This window comes from Xenopus tropicalis, chromosome 2 (assembly GCF_000004195.4).
Source record: "Xenopus tropicalis strain Nigerian chromosome 2, UCB_Xtro_10.0, whole genome shotgun sequence".
Taxonomy (NCBI): Eukaryota; Metazoa; Chordata; class Amphibia; order Anura; family Pipidae; genus Xenopus; species Xenopus tropicalis.
This window is the reverse complement of record NC_030678.2, coordinates 42,819,459-42,840,557: the sequence shown is the minus strand read 5'-3', so window position 1 is coordinate 42,840,557 and position 21,099 is coordinate 42,819,459. Positions and strand designations below refer to the sequence as shown.

Here is a 21,099-nt window from a genome sequence, read left to right as displayed (position 1 = left end):
CTGAAAATAATGTTTTTTCCATCTTTGGGCTCAAGAACACATTTTAAAAAATTAGTCATTTTGATGCTTTACAAAAAGGCTAGTAGTCAGAACATGCTAAAATGACCAATGTGCTACAAAACATCATTAGACAGAAAGTAGAAACGTGTAAAAATGCATATCATGCTGTCAGACAATACCTGCAAGCTGTCCAAAGTGTGCTTTAAATTTAAGGAAAAAAAAAACAAAGTGAATCATGCATACTTCACATGCATACTAATATATAGTATATGATTGGATCATACCTCTAGAAGCTTGGTTGCTTCTTCATGCTCTTTCTTGGCTTCAACCTGAGCCTGTGAACAGAAAATAAACACTTAGGGGCTGATTTACTAACCCACGAACGGGTCGAAATGAGTCCGATTGCGTTTTTTCGTAAAGATCGGTATTTTGCGATTTTTTCGGCGTCTTTACGAATTTTTCGTTACCAATACGATTTTTGTGTAAAAACGCGAGTTTTTCGTAGCCATTACGAAAGTTGCGTAAAATCTTGCGATTTTTCGTAGCGTTAAAACTTGCGCAAAAAGTTGCGCTTTTTTCGTAGCGTTAAAACTTACGCGAAACTTCGCACCTTTTAAGTTTTAACGCTACGAAAAAGGCGCAACTTTTCGCGTAAGTTTTAACGCTACGGAAAAATCGCAAGATTTTACGCAACTTTCGTAAAGGCTACGAAAAACTCGCGTTTTTACGCAAAAATCATATTGGTAACGAAAAATTCGTAAAGACGCCGAAAAAGTCGCAAAACATACGAAAAAGTCGCAAAATGTTCGTTTTGAAGTCGGAACTTTTCCAATTCGGGTCGGATTCGTGGGTTAGTAAATCAGCCCCATAGGGGCAGATTTAAATGTGAGATTAGAGTTTACCACAGAAAAACTCTTTATCAATTGGTAAAAGTTGATAAATAGGTTTCTAAAAATCCTATATGAATGAACAGAATGTGGGTGAGTTTTTATGTATTAAACTCAAAATTTGATAAATCTGCCCCTTAGACTATACAAAATGTAACTGTAGAAATCTAAAAACAAATCTCTCATACGGTAATTACATGCTTTTTATTATATAGTCTGAAATGTTAAGTTTCTGCATGCCATCAAACCAACTCAGGCTCGGATTTCTTAAGGACCAGTCCTTTAAACCTAGAGCTAAGGTTGCTTGTTGTTGAAGTGTTTTCTGAAAGGAAGGAAACTCAGTACCTCATTGAGACGTTTTACTTCCTCCTGCCTTTTCTGTAGAGCAAATAATGCATCTTCATGGTCTTTTTCCAGCTGCTGTCTTCTCTCTGCCACATCTCGCATGTGCTGCAATACAGTAACAGGCTAATGTTGTACAAAAGTTTCAGTGGGGGGGTCAAAGGCAGGTGTACAAGTGTTTTACAAGAGAGATCTACAACCTTAATGGAAAGCACATTCAACAACAGAAAACCTGTATATTATAAAATAACTCCCTGCTATGCCTCTACAAACAGCCAGGACTCTAACCAGTCACACCCCTGAACTCTGCACACCAACAATCAAGAACCTTACATGCCATCAATGTTGTGTTAAGAGTAAATTACCTAAAAAAATAGGAACAGATACCAAATTCTTCCAAAATAAAATTCATGCATACAGCAAATCAACTGGAATTGGAATCCTTATTTGCATATTAAACTTAGTGGTTTCTGCCTTTATTTATGGTTACATGTGTGTGGCTGATCCCATTTCATATTACTGGGCCTGTGGCTGCTAGATGAGGCTTTGGATATTAAAGTTTGAACAAAAGGAGGCATGCAGTCCCAGGTAAATTACTAATCTGTCCTATAAACCACGGCCTAATAGTTATTGGAGAACCCACAATAAAAATGGCAGTTCATCTACAGTATTACTACAGTGCAATTTAAAGGAGAAGGAAAGCCATTTTGGCATTTTACTTCCATTAGATTTGCCACATTAGTGCCACCTAGAATGCTATATTTATTCTGCAGAAAGCTTTACTATACCTGAGTAAAGAGCCCTATAAGCTCCCTCCATTTGTTTAAGATAGCAGCTGCCATTTTAGCTTGGTCTTCCTAGCTACCTGCTGCAGCTCTAGAGGCTGGTAGCTCAGTTTACACATTCCTAAGGGGGGGAGTGAGTTTTATGAATTCTTATGGGAGGGGGAGCAGGAGAAGAGAGAGAGAGAGGAGAGAGCTGCGTAGAGTCTGGCCCCAGGAATGAAGGATTTTTCTGAGAGAGAAAGTCATATACCAAAGAACATGTTTACCAAAAAAACACAGGATTTCTTGTCTCCTTTTTTTTTTTTTTAGAGGACTCAGTGCAGCTTTTCTGTGAGTGCGTATGGCTGTATTTACATACACCTTTCTGATAAAGCTTACTTAGTTTTTAACTTTTCTTCCCCTTTAATGTCTTAGTAATGCCTTAACAGATTACAGAATATCCAATATTTTGTGGCACACAAATGCGCCAGAACCCCAAGACTCAAATGGTGAGAAGAAGATAATAATCCTAAAGCACCATTTAAAATCCAAAGCATAACAACATAATTTTTACACATTACAGTTATATTTAACCTTTAAAAGAGTTCCACCAACCTTCAGCACTTGCTCTAGGTTATCCAGTTTGCTTTGCAGTTGATGACTCTCTTTAAGAGCAGAATCCCTTTGCCCAGTCACCTCAGCCAAGTGTCCTTTCAGGTCAGCATTTTCTGTTTCGACCTGTGTAAAACATATTCTGAGTACAACTTTGCTGCTGCAAAAAAATTCTTAAACAATATTCACTGCTTATGAAGGCTATTTGACACCTGTGGGGCACTGAAAACATTTCTTGAAGAACTAAGGCTCAACAAAGAATTATACCTGAAATGCTAAACCTTATGTCTTAAGCTTCTGTGCTAATAATCTGTGGCCTCCGAATATCTTCCCAGTTGCTCCAATTTTGATTCACAGCACATGCTGTGGTGCCAGCTACTTGAACTTAGGGACTGGCTGATTACTAATGATTTTATATTCACATTATTTGGCTTCTTTGTAACCTAACTTTCTAATATGTTGATTATTTCTTAAGAGTGCTAAGTTTAGCTTCTGAGCAGCAGGAGCCCAGAGTACACTGAGCCTGTGCAGTCTAACTAGCCTAACCAGATAAATAGAGCTTAAGAGCTCCTGTGTACAACTGATACTATTTTAAGATAGATAAAACTGTGGGCCAGTACAGGAGAGTCAGTATATAAAATTCAGAATTTCTGTCCATGTTCTTTTTAGACTTTGGTTATCGCTTAGTCAGTAAAGTTACTGTACTTTACTGTGAGACAGCAAAATATGGCACATTTTCTTTAGCAATTTCAAAATACAAATAAAAAATTGTTAAAGGTTCAAACGCCAGAGCCATTACCATTCTCTTGTGTTAACCGGCAGAAAAAACACAAGTTTTTGCATCGGCAGTATAGACCAAAATGTTTCTGAATAAAAAATAAGTGCAAAGTAAGTGCAATTTGTTTCTGACTTTAGATCCCTTTTAAAATACAAATTCCCTTTCATTTTTACTAGACCACCAAAAAACACAAATAGAAATGTACCTTTCCTGCCCATTTTACTTTGCTGCTTAGTTGTGAGTTTTCTTCCACTAGTCGAGCATTCTCTGTCTGAACCTCATGAAGCTTTGTTTCCTGTCAAAAGTTATTTTAGATATAAATCAATGATCCAATGCAGAGTAGGATGTACTTTACGTTACTTTAAGTTACGTATGGGTTTTAAATAATTTGTCACCCTATTCAAGGGCTCATTATGACATTTACAGATTTTTAAAATGTTAAAATAAAAATTGACTGTCAGAAAGGTCAAAATATGTTCTGACCTCAAAACAATTGATTATATATCTAGCAGAACCGTAAGCAGCCACCAGAGAAAGAGACAGAAGATTTTTTTTTTTTTTTTTTAACAGCTGCTGCCCCCATTAAATATCCACATAGAGCATTTCTCTCTCCACATACACTACTGTTCCCATACCCCACCTCTACCACCATTTCTCTATCACTTTTAAAGAGAAGGCATCTACAGTGGCTCACAGTGATAGGCCAAAAAGAAAAGTATGATATTATCAAACAGCTGTATTCCCCAGGTAAGAAGAGTCACCCATAAAGTCTAGCCAGAGCTGGGCACATTGCATGCAGTATTCCTACTTAAATGTCAGCCATAGGAAAACAAGTGCTGGTTGAAATTCTCCTATCTGGCTCAACAATTCAAAGAGCAGTACAGAGAATGAGTGAGATGCAGGCAAAGAGGTAAAGAAAGACAAGAACAGGAATAAAAACTGACAGAGATAGCCTGGGACACACAGATATAGGTTCTGTTGTCTAAAAACAATTTACCCAAAGCTCCTAAATATAGCCAATGCCATTGAATTCCAAACTTTTGACTGATTAGATTTTTCTGCATTAAACATAATGCATTGTATGTGATTCTTACTATAAATCCATGTTTATGGCAAAACAGGTACAAAGTATATCAGATAATATCTTATAGTTTTATTTACAGATTAACTATAATCTGGTACTTGCTATGACAGTGTAAGGTGTGATTTCATTCAATGGAGACCTGACTTACCAAATCTTCACATCTCTTCTGCTTTTTCTTCACTTCTTGTTCTAAAATTTCGCATTCTTTTCTCTTCTTCTTTAATTCCAACTCCTAGTAAGACATGACCATAGACATATACGTAAAAATTATTTAAGCAGACAAAATGTGTTAAAATGTAAAAAAACAGCCACCCCTCAGCTCATAGTTACAGTCCCTGCCAATCTCACGTGGCTGAGCAAAGAGACAGGTCCATAAGGGCTGGGGATGGCAAAAGCCTTCTATAGGTAGGGCACAAATTTGAATATTATTCCAGCCTAGTGGAGGATTGTACCCAGCTTGAGACAGAACAGAACCATCTCCCACCACAGTCTCAGCTAATCGAGAACTTCCCAAAACACTTTGCAAAGTTAAAGCATTTTATACATACAGTGGTGTGAAAAACTATTTGCCATGTAGGGCCATGTAGGTTTGGATTTTTTTTCTCCCTAAATAATAAAAACCCTCATTTAAAAACTGCATTTTGTGTTTACTTGTGTTATCTTTGACTAATAGTTAAATGTGTTTGATGATCAGAAACATTTTGTGTGACAAACATGCAAAAGAATAAGAAATCAGGAAGGGGGCAAATAGTTTTTCACACCACTGTATTTACATATTAATATCATGTTCAACGTCTCTTTTCAAAATCAACTCCAATATAACAACAATTTTGTCAGGGCTTCAGCATGAAAATGGCAAGCTAGGCACCACTGGGGTTAGGTCAACAGATTTGTTTCACTTTAGCTGGTAACTTCCCTCAGCTCTAATCCTCGGTTTTGTATCTTCATTGTTGGAAAGGATTGCTGCCTGTGGTAAATGCAAAAACCCCTTTTCACTCTTACATTACACCAATTATGTAAGCGTTACAACTGCACTTTTGGCTAAAACGAGAAATAAATTTACTGTAGACTCCGCCTGAGTGGTGACTGATGTGAATAATGAAAAATCTCTACAAAAAGCTATGGAACATGTCAGTGCAATACTTTAATTACTATTTTTCTAGATATATCTGTGACCAGCTCTAGACTGGGATTTAAAATAGGCCCTGGCATTTCAAGTACACAGAGGCCCAAACAGACCCCTATCAGCCCAATAAATAGTGACTGCCTATGGCCCCTCCAGCATTTGCAAGAATCATCCACAAATTGCCAGACTGGGCCTTTGTTATTTTGTGTCCCCATCCATAGGTTAAGAATCTCTAGTTTATCACTGACTTTGCTTGAGTATCACAGAATATCCTATTTTAGTAATATAGAAGAACAAAAATCGATGACAGCCACAGACCACCCCCCCCCCCCTCCCGTGATAACCCATCTCACCCAGTGACATAATTGCCTGCCCAGCCCAGCCTTTGGGAAGGAGAAAGGTGGCAAACGTAATTGATTCCAGTATACTGCAGTTACTACTGAACAGCAGGTTTAGCAAACAGAGCAGATTTGACAGCACAGCTTTCTAAGTATTGCTTAAGCCACTTTGCTACACAACAAATCTTAGTGGGAGTATTGAATCCATTCTGGTTTCCCAATAAGACCAGACATGACGAATAAGAGGACTGACATTTGACAGCTCAGCTGGTCTGGGGCTAGCTGCACCTTCCCTCCAGAGCCCAGCACAGAAATGAAGGAAACGGCAAGGAGCAAACATGATTTAGAAAAACTATCAATTGGAGAAGTTTCCTGCATTATTAATTCTCCCTGGGGTGCGCCATTAAAATACTCAAGAATCCCTGCTGTTCATTTTCCATGGAATAAGTGTCAAAATAAAAAAATACTGTAAAATGAAAAAAAAAGTTAATTCTCATCAAATTTTCTTTAATTTAAGATTGATCTGGTTCAAAATCGTATCTAAACTGTCCCTGTGACTGCTAGGGTGCCCAGGAGGTATAGGCAACCCAATGGAACATTGATGAGCAATTTCAATACATGTGTGTGTATGTGTATGCCCACATGCCATCACTTATCTAATGTTATGTCCAACCAGTAAAGGGGGAAAGGTACGGTTCATCAATATATCATTAGATGTACTGCATCAAGCAAAACCACTTAACAAGTAAGGGGAAAGGAACAGTAATCAATACCAGTATTCTATGTTCTGCATCAAATATTTTACAATAACAAAGAAAACCTCGCACAAGAAAAAAGTGGGTGCACAATGTGTATGAATGAATTGCCTGCATCAAATATTTAGCACACATACATCTGCTTAACAAGTCTAATAAAGAGAATTAATCTTACCTGATAATGAAGCAGTACATTAAAAGTAGCTGTTACAAATACTTTCTCCGTGACAAGTGGATTTCAAAGGTTCAATGTTTTAAAGTAAATTTAACAAATAGGACATATGTTCTAATCCAAATAGTCCTTTGGATTGAATTCCTTTAGTTTATAGGTCATTTGTTTTAAACAAAGAATTTCTAATTCACTGAGGTTATTGTACAGTACTATTGCCATCTGATAAAATTACATAAGGTTATGCATTACGTTACCTGTTGGAGTTAGAGCAGCCATTAACAGGCCACTTTAGAAAAAAAAGGCTAGACTGCAAGAAACGTTTGTCATCTTCCATAAAATGTCTTCATTCATTGTCTTGTGCTGCAATTCTTTCATACAGATGCCGAAAGAGCCTAATCTAGTGTAAATTAAATTGACTCTGCTTAATTTCTGTGCTGTTCTGCATGGTGCCTGTTGCCAGAAAGAAATTTATATTGTATTGTGTGCCCTACCTGTTAGAGCAGCCCAATCCCCCGGCTACCACAGCAACCGAAAGGATTAAGTGGATCAGACCACTAGCCAAGCAGGGGAGAAGGACAGATGAGGGAAATCAGATTAAAGTCAAGAAAGAATGATTACATGTAAATATATCATCTACATATGAGATGTGTATATATGTTGTTATCATTGGTGTACAGACTTGAAACAAACAAACAATGCTCTGTCCTCATAATTATGTTGCAGTGATTGCAAATAATTCAGCCGCTGAGTATGGAGCTTAAATCCCTAAAGGCTGTCCTTAGCAGGTGTCATGACTGACAGCACACACAAAATCCTCTTCTATATACTGTTCTGCGTACAAGGAGGATGGGAATGACAGAGGGGTGAATAATATTATGCTGGAAACATTGCCTTTGCAATCCTAATGTACAGATCTTAGTACAGGCAGCAACCTCAGGAAACAAAGCACTGTATAGATTCTTTCTACACAATATACATATAACAAAAAATGTATAACTAATTGTAACATACCACGTCTCTCACAGTGCTGCACCACTTTCTTCGCTGATATGTCTAGAAAGAATACATTTTTATGATATGCTGCAAAGCCTTACAAATGCCAGTTGCTACAAGCTGATGTCACTTAAAATGCCATGCTCTTGTGCTAGCTTTGTAAATTGGCCATGTTTGAAGACTACTAATCCCATAATCCAATGTAAAACAGAAGAAGCTAAAACAGGAATCGTTTTCCATCAGGACTGCCATCTAAAAATGTGGGGCCCTATACAAGTTGTTTATATGGGGCCCTCCCACAAGTGCACAGCACCAACATTTAGGACACACCCTTTTGTGCACACTATAAACCGCTGTGTATGTTACTCTATACTATTGCAGTTCACAAAGAGTTCCATTAATTAATGCACCAATTAATGGTCAGTTCATTGAGATTCAGTGAAGTTTCCCCTAAATGTAAACCCTACACTCCTTCCTGCCCCTGCTCTGGCTGTCATTGTTTAATTTGCATAAGTTTTTGTATAAGTTACAATATCTGCGTACATTAAGGGGCCCAAAAATATTGCTGTGGGGCCCCAATAACTCAGTATTAGGTCATAAAAATAGTAAAAATAACTAATGTGCTAATAAGTCAGTCTTTTAATTGAGTTCATATGTAACTTACGTTTACGTAAGTTATGCAAGTGTACGTTTTTTAAAAGTAACGTAGGTTTGTGCACAAGTTACGTAAATTGCATGAGCGTAGGGGCCCAATGATGTTGCTGTGGGGCTCAATAACCAGTCATTTCTACTGCTGAAAAGTTCATGTAGGAGATACTCATATAATTCAATAAATAGATCCCAATAAAACAGCTAATGTTACTCTACAATAAGCAGTTCATATGAATAGTTAAAATTAATAATTTATGTCCTAATAAGTTAGTCAGTTTATTGGGGGCAGTGGAATTTACCTTAAGTTTTTAAACCTGTCATGCTTCTCTACATTGTATTTAGCCTGATATGGAAGCTACAGAAGTTTATAGACAAGTTACACGTGTTTCTAGACAGCTGTTAAAGTTACGTAAATTGTGTAAGTTTTGTTCTAACTTTCTATGTAACTTATGCAATTTAAGTAACTTTTGCGATATGGCCAGGCCCTCATTCCAAAGTAGATTTCACAGGGCCCAGTACAATAGTACCCCCTCTTCCCCCGATGGCAGCTCTGGTTACTTCTGTCAAGGAGACATTCTAAGTGGCTGGGCTTCACTGGTTCCCCACCCCAGTCAGCTGCACTTCCTGCACCAAGCAAAATTAAAGCAGCAAAGGGGCTTGGGTGTGACTATAATACATAGCACTGTCCCACTGTACCTTGGGCTTCCTCAACACTCGACATTTCCTGCATGTGTTTTTTAACTCATGTAGACCCTTGACCCAAAAAAAATAAAAGGAAAAAAAGGTGACTGTTGATTAGGAAGAAGAGCTGGAAACCCAAGGATTTCCTTACAAACAGTCAACAGTCAAATTCAGTTGCCTACAACCACTTTTTATGACCATAACCTGTTCCTTGAAGAAAATCCTCCCCCTGGGCCCATTGGTAGATCACACATGATTAGAATGTTCTTTCACCAAGCTGAACTAAAAGCTCCTACAGGCCCCAACCAAAGTCCATCCTAATTTAAAAAAATAAAATAAAACTTATCTGATATGTATCGGAGATGTATCTTTAGATATACAGTGGAGGAAATAATTATTTGACCCCTCACTGATTTTGTAAGTTTGTCCAATGACAAAGAAATGAAAAGTCTCAGAACAGTATCATTTCAATGGTAGGTTTATTTTAACAGTGGCAGATAGCACATCAAAAGGAAAATCGAAAAAATAACTTTAAATAAAAGATAGCAACTGATTTGCATTTCATTGAGTGAAATAAGTTTTTGAACCCTCTAACAAAAAAAGACTTAATACTTAGTGGAAAAACCCTTGTTTGCAAGCACAGAGGTCAAACGTTTCTTGTAATTGATGACCAAGTTTGCGCACATTTTAGGAGGAATGTTGGTCCACTCCTCTTTGCAGATCATCTCTAAATCCCTAAGGTTTCGAGGCTGTCTCTGTGCAACTCTGAGCTTGAGCTCCCTCCATAGGTTTTCTATTGGATTAAGGTCCGGAGACTGATTAGGCCACTCCATGACCTTAATGTGCTTCTTCTTGAGCCACTCCTTTGTTGCCTTTGCTGTATGTTTTGGGTCATTGTCGTGCTGGAACACCCATCCACGACCCATTTTCAGTTTCCTGGCAGAGGGAAGGAGGTTGTCGTTCAGGATTTCACGATACATGGCTCCGTCCATTTTCCCGTTAATGCGAATAAGTTGTCCTGTGCCCTTAGCAGAAAAACACCCCCAAAGCAAAATGTTTCCACCCCCATGCTTGACGGTGGGGACGGTGTTTCGGGGGTCATAGGCAGCATTTTTCTTCCTCCAAACACAGCAAGTTGAGTTAATGCCAAAGAGCTCTATTTTGGTCTCATCAGACCACAGCACCTTCTCCCAGTCACTCACAGAATCATTCAGGTGTTCATTGGCAAACTTCAGACGGGCCTGCACATGTGCCTTCTTGAGCAGGGGGACCTTGCGAGCCCTGCAGGATTTTAATCCATTGCGGTGTAATGTGTTTCCAATGGTTTTCTTGGTGACTGTGGTCCCTGCTAATTTGAGGTCATTAACTAACTCCTCCCGTGTAGTTCTAGGATGCTTTTTCACCTTTCTCAGAATCATTGACACCCCACGAGGTGAGATCTTGCGTGGAGCCCCAGAGCGAGGTCGATTGATGGTCATTTTGTGCTCCTTCCATTTTCGAACAATCGCACCAACAGTTGTCACCTTCTCTCCCAGCTTCTTGCTAATGGTTTTGTAGCCCATTCCAGCCTTGTGCAGGTCTACAATTTTGTCTCTGACATCCTTGGACAGCTCTTTGGTCTTTCCCATGTTGGAGAGTTTGGAGTCTGCTTGATTGATTGATTCTGTGGACAGGTGTCTTTTATACAGGTGACTAGTTAAGACAGGTGTCCTTAATGAGGTTGACTAATTGAGTAGAAGTGTCTAACCACTCTGTGGGAGCCAGAACTCTTAATGGTTGGTAGGGGTTCAAAAACTTATTTCACTCAATGAAATGCAAATCAGTTGCTATCTTTTATTTAAAGTTATTTTTTCGATTTTCCTTTTGATGTGCTATCTGCCACTGTTAAAATAAACCTACCATTGAAATGATACTGTTCTGAGACTTTTCATTTCTTTGTCATTGGACAAACTTACAAAATCAGTGAGGGGTCAAATAATTATTTCCTCCACTGTATATATATATATATATATATATATATATATATATATATATATATATATATATATATATATATATATATATATATATATATATATAAAACAGTCCACACGACAGCACCACACTCCAAAATCTGCTGCTCTGCAGTTGCCCCTGTGCACGGGATATCATATAAATATCAAAATAAAACAGCCAGCACCAAGGGTCTTTGTGTTTCAAAAAATCTCTCGTGTATTATAATTGCATGTACAACCGACGTTTCGGTCCCTTTTTGAAAAAGGTCCCAAAAGGGACCGAAACGTCTGTTGTACATGCAATTATAATACACGAGAGATTTTTTGAAACACAAAGACCCTTGGTGCTGGCTGTTTTATTTTGATATATATATATATATATATATATATATATATATATATATATATATATATACACACACACACACACACTGTGCAGCAACTCAGTTGACTCCCTTTAAGCCTTTAACCTTTTAACCTTGCTAAATTTTGGAGCCATATAGTAAACATGGATTTAAACCAACAGTCTCTATTGTTTCTATAACAGATATTTGGTGCATGCAATGAGAAGAGGATATACCCCAGGCCGGTGCAGTTTTCTGCTAACAGAAGCACCTGCTTGGGGTTTCAGGTAAGCTACTACAATCAAATGTTAGGCACCCCAGTGATTTTACCTTTCCTTCCCCTTTAAGGTGGAGGGGTCCGACAGCTGAAGCTCCTATTTAATTTCCCCACCTTGGAGTGGCTCACATACTCTAAGTTCACTTACAAAGGCGCGTAAACTATTTGTCACCGTCATATGCAACTAGAACAACAACTTTCTACATTTTATGCCAAGATTCACTTCTATTAAAAAGCACGTGGGAGGTAGACCTTGGTACTATGTGACAGGAAGTGTCATGTTCTTCCCTAGGTATCCTCCAAATACAGGTACAGATTTATTCAGTATCCTGATTAGGGCCTATTTAATACCATGTTAAAATATACAAAAAAATGTCCTAGATGTAAACTTGAAAATGGAAATCATTTACACATATTGAGCTGCTAGTATACATGAGAAAACTATTTTTGGAACACATTTTTAATTGGACAAAAGTAGCCCTTTTGGGAGTTAGAGCTTGTCTTTCCCAAGCATTCAGACTAACAATCTTGTGATCTCTGTCCTATTTACCTATAACAATCACCATCTCACCCTTCTTCCATAGTGTTGTCCCTTGTACCTGATAGACCTGCATATGTGCAGTGCTGTAAAGCCAAAAAAGATACTGTACTGGGCAAGTCTGCAAGTATAAAAGTGCAAGAGATCCCTGGGAAAGAACACCAACATGGTGGTAGATGAAATCCCAGGATGGTGCTTTTTTTTTTTCTTTTAGTGATTTCATATACTGGGGGTTCTCTACAAACTGGCACCCCAGAGCACGGTTTACTCTAATTTATGTTCATGCATGCACACACATTTTGAAGCTAGCGTGCACAATATAATTGTGGTGTTCACAAATAATTGTGTGAAAATGCATAATTTTGTGCATACCAGTGAAAATGAAATGATAAAAATGTGCAAAATGTAAAGTTAAATGAAGTGTAGATATAGCTACATTGCTGGGTATAAAGAATTGGTTATTCTGTACTGGTATAACGAACTTAATACTGTTTGCCTCTAAATAAACTAGCAAGCTCTTTTGCAGTGAAGTTAGTGGGTTGGGGATGAACCGCCCAGAAGGTAGTTGAATGTAGCAAATAAGCTCTAGGGGTTAAGAGGATAAAGAGGAGAGGTCATGAGAAAAGAAGTACCGTTTGCTTAGCCAGGGAAAGAGCTCTGTTTTAGCAGGAAAGCATTGATCTGATTTCCTTCAAAATAGTTTGTGAGCTTCTACAAAGAAATGCTTGTGATCAGGAGCATCTTCACATGCAGCAAGTTAAGGTAGTGTTGCAAGAATAGGAGAAGAATGGAGTGTGACATGGGGTAGGAAAAAGTAAGGATGTAAAGACCTTACGAGTTGGTGTGGTGGATATTCCTTTACAGATTTGGCTTAAGCTTGCTCACGAAAGGAAAATAATATATTACAGCCCAATGAAGCACAGTATCACTTAAAGCAGTGCAATCTCTTCATATGTCCTTTTCGAAAGCCAGCACCCAACTGACTCTTGCAGCTTTTTATACCCTGAGCTGCAAGCATGCTTTGCATTTATAGTACATCATACATTTTAAATTCAAATTATTTTACACGTACCATTAAAACTAAAAAAAATAACATTACAAAAGAAAAGGGAAAAATTCCAATTTGAACAAAGTTACCAGCTATGCTAATGACTGGGCACAGGTGCCAATCATTACAAACCAAGAGCAAACTGAACAATCTATTTTGGTAAATGTAAAATGTGTTTTAAAACTATGAACATTTTAAGTTTGCACGTTTAAATTAAAGAATATTAAAGGCAAGTTAAAAGGTTTATTGATTAGAGAAACAAAGACATGTTTAAAGGAATAATATTTTTTTTTCAAAACCCATCAGTTAATAGAGCTTCTCCAGCAGAATGCTGCATTGACATCTGTTTTTCAAAAACACAAACAGATTTTGTTATATTTAATATTAAAATTTCACATGGGGCTAGCCATATTCTTCATTTCCCAGGGTGCCACAGCCATGTGACCTGTGCTCTGATAAACTTCACACTTTACTGCTGAGCTGCAAGTTGGAGTGATATCACCCCCCTCCCTTCCCCCCAGCAGCCGATCAGCAGAACAATGGGAAGGAAGTAAGATAGCAGCTCCCAGCAGATATCAGAATAGCACTCAATAATAAGAAATCTAAGTCCCGCTTGGGACTCCTCCAGTTACATGGGAGCAGGAGAAACAATAGGTTACCTTAAAGCAGTTCTATTGTGTGGGGCTGGCTCCGTCTGAAAGCTCAGACTCAGGCACAATGCACTGAGATGGCGCCTACACACCAATATTACAGCTTAAAAAATACATTTGTTGGTACAAGAATAACACTGGTAGAGAAGAATGGTAGAGTAAATTATTTGCTATGTAAACAGTGTAATTTAGAAATAAAAAGTACACCATAAAAATTATAACAATATCCCTTTAAATGTTTTAGTGTTTCAGAACTGAAAACAGCAGGATCTCAATCTCAAATGCCATGTTAAACAGAAAAGTGTTTCACCTTCTTCTAAGAATTATGTAGGGCAGAGAAGAAGGAGAAGCAAAGGAGAGAAATATAAAGGTGATTTTTATTTTGTTTGTGCTGGCCAGCAGAGGCAGAAAACATCAACTGTCACATTTTAGAAGGAAGCTGTGATATTCAAACAGGAGAGAATGTTAACAGGAGAAAGTTTAATGTTTTGTGATGCTATAAGAACAATAACACCAAAAAATGAAAGTGCTTTAAAAATAATTAATACATAATGCACTGTTGCCCATAGGCTAATGCCACACTGACCGTATGGCGTATATATTATCGTCAAATGGAAAAAAGTTTGCTGAAAATATTGCTTACCGAGAATACGCCCTTCGTGGCATCAGTTTTAACTGGTAAAACTGGTGTGTTTTGTTTCAGAAACGCTACTATAGTTTATATAGATAAGCTGCTTTGTAGCCAGAGGGGGCAGCCATTCAGTCTGAAAAGGGAGAAAGGCACAGGTTACATAGCAGATAAGCTCTGTAGAATTCAATGGGTTTAGATCGGAGTGCAAGAACTAAACCCATGACATTGTTCTACAGAGCTTATAAATTATCAGCTATTTAAGCTGTGTAATTTAGCCTCTAACTTAATGGCTGCCCCAATGGCTACAAAGTTACCAGTGCAATGCACCAGTACATTATACTTCAATTACTTGAAAACACCCTTCTATTTTATTGTTTAATACTACTGTTCCTTTTATAACTGCAGTTAGGGAAGGAAACATTTTATTAGAAACTGTAGCTCACCTTGATGCCATCTCCTGATGAGGCCACTTTTGTTTTGTCAGGACTCTCTTTGACTTTGTCTGACTGAAAACAGGGATCAACCAATGCAGAATCAGAGCTGTAACTCTGGGAATCTGATTTTGAGACGTGAAGAGATTCCTTTAAATATTTGATGGCTATTTGTCTCTGTAGCCGCAAGACTTCCTTTTGAGACTCGCGCAGCAGGCGGTCAAAGTCACTCAGCTTGAACAAACTTGAGCACTCCTGTATAACACAGTAATAAAGTCATTTTATAAGTAGTTGGATCATAATATAATTATGTGCCCTTATAATGGTGCTGTGACAAAATTAATTACATTTTATCTAAAAAATAAAAATATAACATAATCACTATCCAGACAATACCTTATAGGAAAATGTTCCCACAAACAAAATTGCACAGTTATACATGATGCAATAGTCTCGTATGTGCCTGGCAAGGTATCATATGTACAAAGCAATGTAGAATATAGGCACCACACACATATATATATATCTTCACAAGTAGCGACAGCACTCACAGGAATTTGCACACAAGGTAATAGAGAAAATAGAGTACAAAAAAAGAGTACAAAAGCATTAAAATACCATGACAAAAGTATTGAGTGCGAACTTTATCTTGTGAATATAAATATACATACATAGTCAACTGTTATTCATTTTCTTCTTAGTCTGCTAATAAATGGGTTGTACCATTTTAATTTATATTTGTGTGGGGTTCCTATTTCCTGCTTTGCATTGTACTTTCTAAACAAGACTCCTCCTTGCCTCTACCAATGTACTTAGTGTGACCTTGAGAAATGGGGTTGTTTTAGGTGCTTTGGAAACTATGTCCGAGCTACTCCATAAACCCTTGGTACCCCAGTGTAGGCCTCCATGATTTGAGAATCCATGGTCACAGTATAAAGTAGATAAAAAAAAAAAAAAAAGTGAGTGGGCCAGGCTTTTTATCAATGGTAGCTTATTTGATAATGATGAATGTAACAATGATATTTAAAAGGAGAAGGAAAGTCATTTTGGCATTTTACTACAAATAGATTTGCCACATTAGCACAACCTAGAACACTATGTTTATTCCGCAGAAACCATTACTATACCTAAGTAAACAGCTTTAGAAGCTTTCTCTGTTTGCTTAAGATAGCAGCTGCCATTTTAAGTAGCTTCCTTCCTGCATCTCTAGTGGTTATAGCTCAGATCACACATTCCTAAGGGAGGGGGGAGGGAGTACTTAGCATTCTAGTGGGAGGGGGAGCAGGAGAGGGAAGAGAGGAGAGAACTGGGAAGACTCTGACCAGGGGAATTAATGATGTTTCTGAGAGAGAAAGTCAAACACTGGAACATCATGTTTACAAAAAAATGAAACAAGAAATCCTGTGTTTCTTTTGATAGAGGACTCAGTGCAGCATTACTGTAAGTGCTTATGGCTGTATTTACATAGACCTTTCTGATCAAGCTTACTTAGCTTTTACCTTTCCTTCTCCTTTAATGATATTACTAGTGGTTAGTAGTAATACACCAAATGTAAGTCAGAATAGCAGTTATTCTGCCTTCCAGTTAACAGCTGGCCATAAAGTATCTGCTAGCACTGTTTTGGGAGGAATCTGTAAACTCACCTCAATAAGCCAGCCAAGCCATCCTACCCAGTGGAGCTGGTGCGCTGCAAGGGTGATGGTGCACTGGATATTTTGATGGACACTGCCCTCTAAGGGAGAAACACATTGATCAGAATGCCCATCCCCATTTACAGTCACTTCACATGATGTAATGTGTATTAAACACAATTCTTTTTAATATGAGGGTATCACTCTGGAACTCTGACTGCCCTGTTCCCAAGCAATACCCTTTACTGGTACATGAGTGTGCCATAGAGAATGCATTCATATGAATGGGAAGTGGCTATCTTTGGGAAAGGGTGTTTTGATTGATTGTTCTCCCTGAAAGGACCATACATTATTAGAATGCCCTATGTGCCATGGACATGTACAACTACAAATCTGTATTTCTACAAATTGCCTTTTAAGTGTACTATGTTTGAAGTTCCAGACCCCTGTGGAGGGATTTCCCTTCTTCTGCAAACAAAAGAATAATCTCAGAAACATTTTAATGCTGGGTACATCTGCATTACTTGAGGTGAGCGCCATGACTTATATATAACACCAGACAGAGAGTGAGAGAGAGGAAGAACGCTAAGAAGTTGAAACGTTTACACACACAAAAAAATTAGCCCAAATGCAGAGCTTTCCATCACACCTTATGCAATATTATTGGTGGGTTTAGATTCAAAAGCAAAAATTCAAGGGTGACGCTCTAACCGTTAGACCTTGTTAAAGCAGGGTCCCCCTTCAAAGAATAAAAAAGTGGGGGCTGATGATTTACATTACAATATAATAACGCCATAATTTTTAAAAATAGCCTAGGACAGTTTTTTTTTTTTACTCAGTTGGTAATAACCCCTATTTTAGCCTCCAAGTACAATTTGGAGCCACAATCAATAAACATAGCAAAGACAAAAACATGGACAAATTATTGACCAAACTTTAAAATAATAGTATTTTGTAGTAAGAAATGTGTAAATTACCTTCCCCAGACTCAGCTTGGCTTGCAACTCCAGACATTCATGTTTCAATAATGCAATTTGTTTGTCTTTTGCCAACAGAACACAAGCCTGTTCAGCCATGTCTTTGGCTCGCTGACGTGCAAAAGCTTTCTTACATATTTCAAGACTTGGTCCTTTAAGGTGCATAGGAGTATTAACCTGCAAAGTCAGAGGAACGTTATCAGAAACAGCAAGTCTATGCTCGTACATGACAGACTGAAAAGACTGTATCTTGTCTTGATTAGAGTACTTGCGGTAGAACTTTAATGTTACCCTCCACATGGCACCCTGGCAAACAAACTGGGAAATGTAAAAATCAAGGTTAAATTGTATACCGAATATGTGTTTTAGAACTCATATTTTTCCAATATCTACATTATACTAATACAAAAACGAAATATTGCTTACAATTTACACTTTTATTAGCAGGACAATTCTACATTCGATAACAAAAAAAAGTGGTTTTAGGCCTGAGGAATTGGTCTACATCTCTTTGATCAACTACTCTCATCTATAACACCTGAGGGGGGGGGGGGGGGGGGGGGCGGGGGGGAATTGTATATTAGATATATCCAGTTGGCAAATAGAGGACCTTTCTCAAGACAACTTACCAACAAATATTTTCACTTTTCTCATGAGTGCTCCATTTTTTACCATATGGATATGTATTCAATTCAGATAAACCTGGGCTATTCATCTAAATTGGGACTCTCTCTCTTTTAGATCTATTTCAAAGCTCAATAAGAACTATAAAAGGGACTAGTATTGTTTAGTGCCTACTGATTGGCATGGAACACAATATGGACACATAGTACTATGATTTTCATACAGAATACTACTGGAGATCACAACCACTCTCTGAGTTATAGCTTAGTTCTAAACCACAATGGTTCCCCTGCGCAGGTTTTTAGCTGGTGTTTTACTGGAAATAATTAGAGCATGTACCTTACCTACAGGTGAAGCATCATCTCCCTTTTATTAGATAATTACCATTTTCAGATTGGCCTCTTGTAGCTTCTGTGCTCTTTCCTCTAAACGTTTGGCAATGACTGCAAGCTCTGCGTTCTTTCTTTTCAGTCGTTTAACTTTCTCCTCTGTCTCTGGGAAACAGTTCTTCCTCTAAAAAATAACTTAAGTCAGTGAAAGTGGGTGGCAAGGTATACAAATTTGCAAAACCTATTAAGAAGTAGGGGATTAAAAATGATAAGCAACTGTACACATTTATTATTACCAACAAAATGACAAATCAAATATATACAGGTATCAACAAGTAAATTAACTTCTCTAATAAATGAACTCATACTAAGAAAATTGTAGGATATAAGAACTATTGTAGAGACAAATACAGAAAAAATACAGAAAAAACTACAAAGATGTGACAGCTGTGTACACAGTAAGTACTACTAATGTCGGGTTAAAAAGACAAAATATTGAAGGTTGAAAAATAAACATAAGAAAAGTTTCCTAATTTATGCTGACATCCCTTCTTTGTACTTAGTCCTTACCTGCCAACAGATCATAGAACCTACACTACTGGTTGGCAAGTACTGCCAAGTTCTCTAGATTCTATGGTTCCGAGTTCTTAATTGTTCTAAGTTATACAGCAAGTGATTCATATAGCAGCAGTTACAGTAGAAAGCAAAAAAAGCAGAGATTGTGGAGATAAAAATCATCTAATCTCACCAGTGATATATTTTCCTCTTTTAAAGTGTTACAACGTTGTTCCAAAACCTTCAGTTCACTGAGCAAGTCTTCTTGTTTTAACTGGGAACCGTCTCTTTCATTCTGTATAAGGCATGAAAAAACTGAGTAAGCAGATTTTTTTTTTGTTTTCAGAATGCTGCTCATGGTTAGCAGGTTAAAAGATGTACCTGGCTGTAGTCAAAGGTTCACACTGGAGCCACCAGAGGCCCACTTGTTCATCTACGTGCCATAGAAACTTTGATGCATCTAATTACCACCATTTTTTTTAAATTATACCATTTTTGACCCCCCTGTTTTACATGATTATGTCAGGTGAGTATGGTGTTTTGGCAGTTTATTCATCCCAGAACCCCAAACACAGTAAGAGATTGTGAATACTGATACCCCAAGCATATTACAGACATATCATAGATGCAGTGGGTATTGCCACTCTAAGCACATTATATACAGCAGGGGTCCCCAACCTTTTTTTTACCTGTGAGCCACAGTTAAATGTAAAAAGACTTGGAGAGCAACACAAGCAGTATAAAAGTTCATGGAGGTGCCAAATAAGGGCTAAGATTGGCTATTAGGCAGCCTCTATGCACACTATCAGCTTACATGAGGCTTTATTTGGTAGTAAATCTTGTTTTTATTCAACCAAAACAAGTCAGGAACATCCAAAGGGTTAATGAGCAACATGTTGCCCCCGAGCCACTGGTTGGGGATCGCTGATATACAGTTTGAGGCAGGGACTTAGTACACCAAATACATTATCTACAATGAGAGATAGTGGACACCGACACCCCAAATACATGATCTACAGCAAGACTGTCCAATTTTACTGAGCTGGCATCGCTAAATTATCTCTCTCCATTATTTACATATAGGGCTCTGGTACACGGGGAGATTAGTCGCCCGCGGCAAAACTCCCTGCTCGCGGGCGACTAATCTCCCCGAGTTGCCTTCCCTCTGCCATCCCACCGGCGAACATGTAAGTCGCCGGCGGGATGGCAGACGCGGCGGCGCGATTTCGCGCAAATCGCCGAAAAAGACTCGCGAGTCTTTTTCGGCGATTTCCCGAAATCGCGATAGTGGCTGTCACCCTCCCCAAAAGCATATATTAATTCACCCTGATGCTTTCTCTCTTAGAACCAAAGGATCTATTTAATAATTCAAACCATAACACTTGGTTTCAAAATGCCTTATGTTTGTGAAAGCCACTCCCTGATGCTCCTATGCCAACCATTTATAAAGAATGGGTAATTTTGCACTGGGGCAGTAAACTATAGCAACTGATCAGCAATTAGCCTTTTTCATCCAGCTGCAGGTTGAGTAATAAAAGCAAATGCCTGATTGGTTGCCATTGGTTTTTTCCAGGTGAAATTTTCCCAGTCTTTAAAATTTCCCCCTATATCTTCTTGTAGGTCCTTTGCAGTAACCTCAGCCTAGTGTATGAGCAGAGCTATGCTTCAACAGTTCCGGTTATTTCTTAATGACATTTCCTAATTAAAAATTCTTCAGTCTGTAGTAAATGCATTCAAAAATGAACAAATATGTAGAAAATCAACAAAAACATTTAATTTGTCTAGTGGTGCCAAAACCTATAAACACTATTGACACTAGGCACACCAGCTATTTCAGTTTAACTATCAAGGAGGCAAATCCCCTGGGAGATTGTATAGCTTTTCTCA

At 38.1% G+C, this 21,099-nt stretch overlaps 1 protein-coding gene across 9 annotated transcripts in view; it reads right to left on the bottom strand.

The window, feature by feature from the left end:
- The window catches only part of tspoap1 (TSPO associated protein 1), a 64,505-nt gene that overhangs the window by 30,867 nt on the left and 12,539 nt on the right, over positions 1-21,099 (bottom strand). For 7 of the 9 annotated variants that reach the window (XM_031896730.1, XM_031896725.1, XM_031896726.1 and 4 more), the window contains 10 exons: positions 19,406-19,507; positions 18,713-18,841; positions 17,705-17,881; positions 15,109-15,351; positions 4,616-4,699; positions 3,589-3,678; positions 2,609-2,731; positions 1,233-1,337; positions 285-335; positions 180-200 (listed from right to left, as the gene is read on the bottom strand). In XM_031896730.1, coding sequence (XP_031752590.1) covers positions 180-200; positions 285-335; positions 1,233-1,337; positions 2,609-2,731; positions 3,589-3,678; positions 4,616-4,699; positions 15,109-15,351; positions 17,705-17,881; positions 18,713-18,841; positions 19,406-19,507 — 1,125 coding nt within the window. The remainder of the gene's footprint in view (positions 1-179; positions 201-284; positions 336-1,232; positions 1,338-2,608; positions 2,732-3,588; positions 3,679-4,615; positions 4,700-15,108; positions 15,352-17,704; positions 17,882-18,712; positions 18,842-19,405; positions 19,508-21,099) is intronic. The other 2 variants (XM_031896727.1, XM_004911771.4) reach the window with 1 other exon arrangement.